Source organism: Drosophila eugracilis, unplaced genomic scaffold (genome assembly GCF_018153835.1).
Source record: "Drosophila eugracilis isolate 14026-0451.02 unplaced genomic scaffold, ASM1815383v1 contig_367, whole genome shotgun sequence".
NCBI classification, from domain to species: domain Eukaryota; kingdom Metazoa; phylum Arthropoda; class Insecta; order Diptera; family Drosophilidae; genus Drosophila; species Drosophila eugracilis.
The window spans coordinates 1,822,099-1,829,103 of NW_024573224.1; the positions used below are offsets into that span (position 1 = coordinate 1,822,099).

The window sequence follows — 7,005 nt, forward strand, 5'->3', positions numbered from 1 at the left end:
ATTCAAAACTCTTTTACAATTTGCAATATAGAAATTATTATTATTTGTTTTCTTATTAAATGTAATTTCCTGAGTTGTTGTATTTAGATAACCTTTCAAAAGGATTTGACATATTTCTATTAAATTTGTAGGTATCTGTGATATAATTTTGTGGTTGATCCACGGTCACACTACTTCGTATTGTTTTCATTGGCATTATTGCGCGGGTTTTTTTTAGCCTGAAACTATATTAAAATTGTTTTGTTTATTAAGTTATTAACTAATTTAATGCGAAGTAAAGCGCTGGCAGCTAAACGAATCGCAAGTCGTCATGTCCAAGAAACCCAGTGCGCCTAGGAAACAGCTCACACTCAGCAGTTTCATTGGCCTGAATAGTAATACTCAAAGTCCTCCTAATAGAAAAGGTATTTGGAGTATTTCAAATAAATTAGAGAAACTAATTCTTCTATTTTAGTGGCAAATGTCAGGAGCAAGCCCACTGCTGTTTACAATCCCATCTTTCTCGACTCGTCATCCGATGAGGAATCTACGCAGAGATCCAGTCAATCCAGCAAGGATACTGATTCTTCAAAAAAGTTTAGCCAATCCATCAAGAATTCCGAGTCCGCTAAGTTCAAAAAGCACACAACTTTTAAATCAGCGGACAAAGATTCGCCTACAAAACTGCCACAAAGTGAGAGTAGTCAATCGTACCGGGGCTTGTCTGAATCACCTCCGGAAAATGAGACATTTAGGGACTTAAAAAAGAGACCGTCACGGATTCAGAGGAAAAACGCAGTATTTTCATTGTCAGATTCTCCAGATTCAAAGCCAGTAATAAAATCGGAATTAAGTTCATTTGTTGATCATCCTAAAAAACTATCACAGAATGAGAAGCTCACGGACTCCCCTCAGCAAAAGTATTCATTTGAGGACTCCCCAATTAAACAGAATGGAGGAAGGCATCCATTACTTACGCTGCCTGATTCTCCGCCACCTCAACAGCCTGCCAATAAAAAGGGAAGAAAGTCTTCTCTGGACGAAATCGTTATTGAGGAATCCCCTGAGAAGAAAGAAGTGGCTGAAAAAAAACCAAACTATTCAGCTCAAATCGAATCACGCCGTGCCTTAAACGCATTTAAAAAAATAGGCAGTAATACTAATCTTTTCGAAGATTCTCCAGACAAAATTGACTGTCAGTCAGGCTATAAACTGGGTTCGGCAAAAGAAAATGCCATCCCAACAAAGTCGGTTCCTATCGCGCAAGATGGCAATAACGCTAGCTCTACTCCATTAGCAGCTCCAGTAAAGCCCAGACTAAGTGTGGCGTTTGACAATTCTCTGGCTGATTATCTAAAAGATTTGGCCCAGAATGACAATTTTAGCATCGATCCCAACAAGCAGGGCGCTGAGGCACTGAAGATCTCCCTGGGATTCTTTCGTACCACTTATGTCGAGCTTATGGAAAAGTATTGCTCTCTGATTGACCAGATACCTGCAATGCACTTCAATGAAATTGCCGGCTTTCAGCCAAATACATTTATCAAGCTTAAGGTAATGCGACAAAAATTCAAGGCAAGGACGCAGCTTCTCCAGAACACTCTTGATAGGAATGAAAGCAAACTTAAGGCTGAGCAGGATGCGCTGGAGCGGGAGGAAATGGAGATGCGGGCGGAGCAGGGTCGGCTAACAGCAACAAGCTCAACTAGCAAACCAAAAGCCCCGCCAGAAAGCAGTCTCCGTGCATTGCCCATGAATAAGCTCACAGAAAGCAAAGAAGAAAAAATCCCAAATCGTCAACAGTTATTACATGACCTTTGCGGAGAGCCAGATGATTACCCGCCACCCAGTATGACTGACAGCCCCCCTCCGACATACAAGCGCCAGCAATTCCTACAAGATTTTTGCGGGGCGCCGGACGATTTCTCGCCACCTAGCAAATCAAACAATCCACCTCCAATCCCAAAACGTCAGCACCTTCTTCACGACCTTTGTGGGGAGCCGGATGATTTCTCGCCATCTAGCAAATCAAATAATCCACCCTCCATGCTAAAACGTCAGCAGCTCCTTCAAGACCTTTGCGGGGAGCCGGATGATTTCTCGCCACCTAGCAAATCAAGCAATCCGCCTCCAATGCCCAAACGTCAGCAGCTCCTTCAAGACCTTTGCGGGGAGCCAGATGATTTCTCCCCATCCAGCAAGCAAACCGATCCGCATTTATTGCGAAAGCGCGAGGAACTCATTCATGATCTTTGTGAGGAGCCAGACGACTATTTGGCTCAGAGCATGATGATGGACGACAACCTAGAGGAGGAGCAAATGAACGGGCTTACGCAGCAAACCACAGTCACTGAGGTGGGAGATGACGATGATGACTTAGAGGGTCTTTTGGCTGATATTGAGAACGAACACCAGCAGATGCAGGGTCGCAGGTCAGAGTTCAATGGCTATGGCTACAAGGATTTCGAAGCTGTTAAGGTAAAGGAGAAACCAAAGCAGACGTCTGCCAATATTACCATAGATGACGATGGTTTTCCTGAATACGATGAGGCTATGTTTGAGCAAATGCATTCCCAGGCTGCAGCTAATAACAGTGGCTTAAGTGCAGGCCCAAGTACCAGTAAAAGCGTTGTTCCTGCCAAACTGTCTAGTGCTACAGATTCTCAAAAGCTTTCTGGGAATTTCCATTCAAATGTACACAACGACGGCATTACGGGAGAGTTCGATGGTCTAAAGTTTGAGCACTCTACCCGCCTCATGCATGGCCTGAGCTACAGTTTCGGTCTAAAGAGCTTCCGTCCTAATCAGCTGCAGGTGATCAATGCCACTCTTTTGGGCAATGACTGCTTCGTCCTGATGCCAACGGGAGGAGGAAAGTCGTTGTGCTATCAACTCCCTGCTATTCTGACTGAGGGTGTTACCATTGTTGTCAGTCCGCTGAAGTCGCTAATCTTTGATCAAATCAATAAACTGTCTTCTTTGGATGTGAGTATTTTTATGTTTTCACTCTATAAGTATAAATAAATTATTCTTTGCAGATCTGTGCAAAAAGTCTGAGTGGGGAGCAAAAAATGGCCGATGTAATGGCAATCTTCAGGGATTTGGAATCTCAACCACCTATGGTCAAACTGCTATACGTTACGCCCGAGAAGATCAGTAGCTCAACTCGTTTTCAAGACACGCTAGACAACCTGAATTCGAACAATTACATAAGTCGATTCGTTATCGATGAGGCGCATTGTGTGTCCCAGTGGGGTCATGACTTTAGACCAGACTACAAAAAACTCGGAGTCCTGAAGAAGCGTTTCCCCAACGTCCCAACCATTGCGCTAACAGCCACAGCCACGCCCCGCGTTCGACTAGATATTCTGGCGCAGTTGAATTTAAAGAACTGTAAGTGGTTCCTGTCCAGTTTCAATCGCAGCAACCTGCGGTACAGGGTACTGCCCAAAAAAGGTGCCTCGACGTTGGATGAAATTAGTAGTTATATCCGTACCAAACCGACACACTACAGCGGCATAATCTACTGCCTGTCGCGCAAGGAGTGCGAGGAGACGGCCAAAAAAATGTGTAAGAATGGTGTCAGTGCGGTAGCTTACCATGCGGGTCTAACGGATAACGACAGAGAGAGTCGGCAAAAGGATTGGTTGACAGGAAAGATCCGGGTAATCTGTGCTACCATTGCGTTCGGCATGGGCATTGACAAGCCGGATGTGCGGTTCGTTTTGCACTATTCACTGCCAAAGTCCATTGAGGGTTACTACCAGGAGGCAGGACGAGCCGGGCGTGATGGAGAAGTTGCTGATTGCATTTTGTACTACAACTATTCGGACATGCTTAGGATAAAGAAAATGCTGGATGGTAAGTCATTATATTAGTATCTATGGATTTATTACTTAATAATTTTTGAATTATCATTTCAGCCGACAGAGCGTTGCAATATAATGTGAAGAAGATACATATTGACAATTTATACCGCATCGTTGGATACTGCGAAAATCTCACAGATTGCCGACGTGCCCAGCAGTTGGACTATTTCGGGGAGCACTTTACCAGCGAGCAGTGTTTAGAGAACAAGCAAACCGCCTGCGACAACTGCATCAACAAGCGAGCCTATCGAGCGGTCGACGCATTAGAGCATGCCCGTAAAGCGGCACGTGCTGTGAAGGATCTGTGCAGTGGCAGATCTCGATTCACACTTTTGCATATAGCTGACGTTCTTAAGGGTTCAAAGATCAAGAAGATCATGGATTTTAACCATCACAAAACACCCCATCATGGAGCCTTAAAGGACTGGGATAAGAACGATGTACACCGTCTGTTGCGCAAAATGGTCATTGACGGCTATCTAAGGGAGGATTTGATATTCACGAACGACTTCCCACAGGCCTATTTGTATCTGGGTAATAATATCAGTAAACTGATGGAGGGTACGCCTAATTTCGATTTTGCTGTGACCAAAAATGCCAAGGATACCAAGGCATCTGTTGCCACTGTATCTGATACTGCAGCGAGCAGTAGTGGTGATGGCAAGTCTGGCTTGCGGGAAATTCACGAGCGCTGCTACACGGATCTTCTGGATCTGTGCCGTACGATTGCCAGCCAGCGGAATGTTACTATGGCCAGTATTATGAACATTCAGGCCCTAAAGAGCATGGCCGAAACACTTCCCCTCACTGAGAAGGACATGTGCAGCATTCCGCACGTGACAAAGGCGAACTACGACAAATATGGCTCTAAGCTGCTTGAGATTACTAGCAACTATGCCTCGGAGAAGCTGTTGATGCAGGCCGTTCTGGACGAGGAGGAGGAACAGGCAGCCGCCAAGCAGAAGCCCAGTACCTCCGGATGGAACAACGAAAGTGTTGATTGGGACAGTGCACGTGCATCGCAAGGCGGTGGCAACACAAGCGCTACCAGCGGTTTCAATTCCTTCAGAGCGGGAAAGAGGAAAAAAATGTATAAGGCAGGAGCCAGCAAAAGGTACAAGGCCAATACATCGCCAGCGGCAGCTAGAAAGACCACATCAACAAGGGGTCGAGGCGGTAAGCGAGCTGAGAGCACAGCATCTTCATCATCTGGCTGGAAATCTAAGAAAACAGGAAACAGCTTCGGATTTGATCTAATGCCAATGCCAGGATCAAAATAACGTTCGATTGTCTTCAAACGTTATCAGAAACAAAATAAGGTAAAATATATTTTTAAAATTAATTTGTTTAAAACATTTGTTTTTTGGATGAGCAATAGCTGCGTATTTTCCGTTAAGAATAAAATGTAACAATGCATAATTACTTTAGTAAAACCACTTTGCTCAATCCAATCATAACCAGTTATTTGTCACTATAAATTTTTACATAAACTTTCATTTTGTTAAACAATAACAGCACTATAATATTTGCTCCTCACAAAAACAACCGGATGCAGCATTGGTCATAAACACTGTACATTGTAACCTAATCCTTACTTAAGTACATAGCATTCTGCAATAGCTTCTCATGTCTTAGCGGTTTGTCGTATCTTCTCCTCGAAGTCATAGGCACCCATGGACCAGATTAGGTTGGCGTCCGTCTCCACTTGAACAAACTCAGTGGAGTAGGTATTCGACGTGCTTACCATCCCACCAAACTCCATTTGTGCGTGATCTGGGGATAGAAATATAGAAATTGGTTACAAGTTATAAATTTCGTTGACTTTGTCTACATACATAAGTTCCACTTTAGGCCCGTGGTGGTAACATTGTGCGCCGCCGATCCCACGGGCATCAGGGAGCACCACCGTTGGCTGGTGACCAGATCGACGGGCACTTGTATCGTGTGTTTGCCCGGCCGCAGCAGCCACGTTACTGAATCCCCGCTCAGAAGAAAGACATTGCAGTTGTCTTTCTGTGATTTGTACAGCGTGTTAAGGTTGGCCATGATCTGGTCCAGCCTGCCTGAATTGTCATGGAATACCACCACATCGCGGATTTTACGTTGCGTCATTACAGGCTGAAGCACAGCAATGGCCTTTGTGAAATCCGTGGCATCCTGATCTGGTGTGTGGACTTTCGGTGTGGTCTTAAAGAAATCCACCGTATCTTCGGTGATTGAGTCAAAGTCACCCGTTATCACATCAAGTGGCTCAAGTTGTGTGATTGCCATGCCCCCGTTGGTTCTCTTTGACATTGCTTGACCTACCACAAAGTCGCGCCAGTGGTTGGAGCCTCCATCGACGGCGCAGCGCACGGCAGCTGGAGAAGATCGAAAACTCTAAGTTGGCTGTGATTGGTTTTATAACACCTTCAAACTTACCGTTCTTCCACAGAAGCTTCACCACGTGCGGCGGCACTTGGATCTGGCGGTTGAGCACCACGCAAACATGACCATTGTCGCCCAACTTGAAGTTCTCATTGATCAGGTTGCCCGGCGTCCACTTGAACTCTTTGGGCGGTATTGTGTGGTCCATTTGCTGTCGGAATCCGATTGTTGTTTTCGTACAGAGGAAGCGGTGGGTGGTAGGGTGGGTTGTGTGCGGGTGCGCCGACCTGCCAACTCGTGTGATTCGGATGGAACCGAATCGGTGGCCGGTGCGGCGCATCCAATTCAAAGCGGCCCCGGGACCGCTCGGCGGTGTCATTATGCGGCAGCCCGTGCCGTAGAGTTGAACTAAATTCATATAAACTTGAAAGATTACGCCTAGACAGTTCGTCAATGGGATAACCTACTTTTTGAATTTTTAAACGTTAGAAGTTTGACTCTGGTCACACCATTCGGACTTTGGCAGTCTGTTAGAGATGGACAAAGCTTTGCGATGTGGCGGAAGTTTTAAATAATTTTAGTGATAAGAAAAAATATAATATTAAACTAATACTCTAAAATATTGCTTCCAGTTTTCTATTTTTTTGTTACCAACTAGAAAAATAAAATAAATATTTTTGGTTGGAAAATTGGTACCATAACCATAACTAATTATTTAAACATTTTTGTAAATAATATAAAAAAAATATAATGTTTGTCTATATACTTAAATATTTAATTTTGTATACTT

General features: G+C 44.5%; 2 protein-coding genes across 2 annotated transcripts; one reads left to right on the forward strand and one right to left on the reverse strand.

Moving 5' to 3' along the window:
• Window positions 1–178: 178 nt before the first annotated feature.
• On the forward strand, window positions 179–5,299 carry LOC108116386 (Bloom syndrome protein homolog). Its single transcript, XM_017228244.2, has 4 exons — window positions 179–404; window positions 455–2,964; window positions 3,018–3,840; window positions 3,903–5,299. Exons 1-4 carry the CDS (start codon window positions 311–313, stop codon window positions 5,126–5,128), a joined length of 4,653 nt encoding a protein of 1,550 aa, XP_017083733.2. The 5' UTR covers window positions 179–310; the 3' UTR covers window positions 5,129–5,299.
• Window positions 5,300–5,312: 13 nt separating this feature from the next.
• LOC108116389 (thiamin pyrophosphokinase 1) lies at window positions 5,313–6,636 on the reverse strand. The gene is made up of 3 exons (XM_017228251.2): window positions 6,270–6,636; window positions 5,684–6,208; window positions 5,313–5,621 (listed from the first exon to the last, which is right to left on the reverse strand). The coding sequence occupies exons 1-3, from the start codon at window positions 6,631–6,633 to the stop codon at window positions 5,473–5,475; spliced, it is 1,038 nt and encodes a 345-aa protein (XP_017083740.1). The 5' UTR covers window positions 6,634–6,636; the 3' UTR covers window positions 5,313–5,472.
• Between the last annotated feature and the right edge of the window lie 369 nt (window positions 6,637–7,005).

Coding starts and splice junctions, on each gene's coding strand:
- LOC108116386 (XM_017228244.2), top strand. CDS start 311: ATGTCCAAGAAACCCAGTGCGCCTAGGAAACAGCTCACACTCAGCAGT. Junction 405..454: donor AAGTCCTCCTAATAGAAAAG/GTATTTGGAGTA, acceptor CTTCTATTTTAG/TGGCAAATGTCAGGAGCAAG. Junction 3,841..3,902: donor GATAAAGAAAATGCTGGATG/GTAAGTCATTAT, acceptor TTATCATTTCAG/CCGACAGAGCGTTGCAATAT.
- LOC108116389 (XM_017228251.2), bottom strand. CDS start 6,633: ATGAATTTAGTTCAACTCTACGGCACGGGCTGCCGCATAATGACACCG. Junction 6,209..6,269: donor GAAGCTTCTGTGGAAGAACG/GTAAGTTTGAAG, acceptor GATCTTCTCCAG/CTGCCGTGCGCTGCGCCGTC. Junction 5,622..5,683: donor GGGCCTAAAGTGGAACTTAT/GTATGTAGACAA, acceptor TTCTATCCCCAG/ATCACGCACAAATGGAGTTT.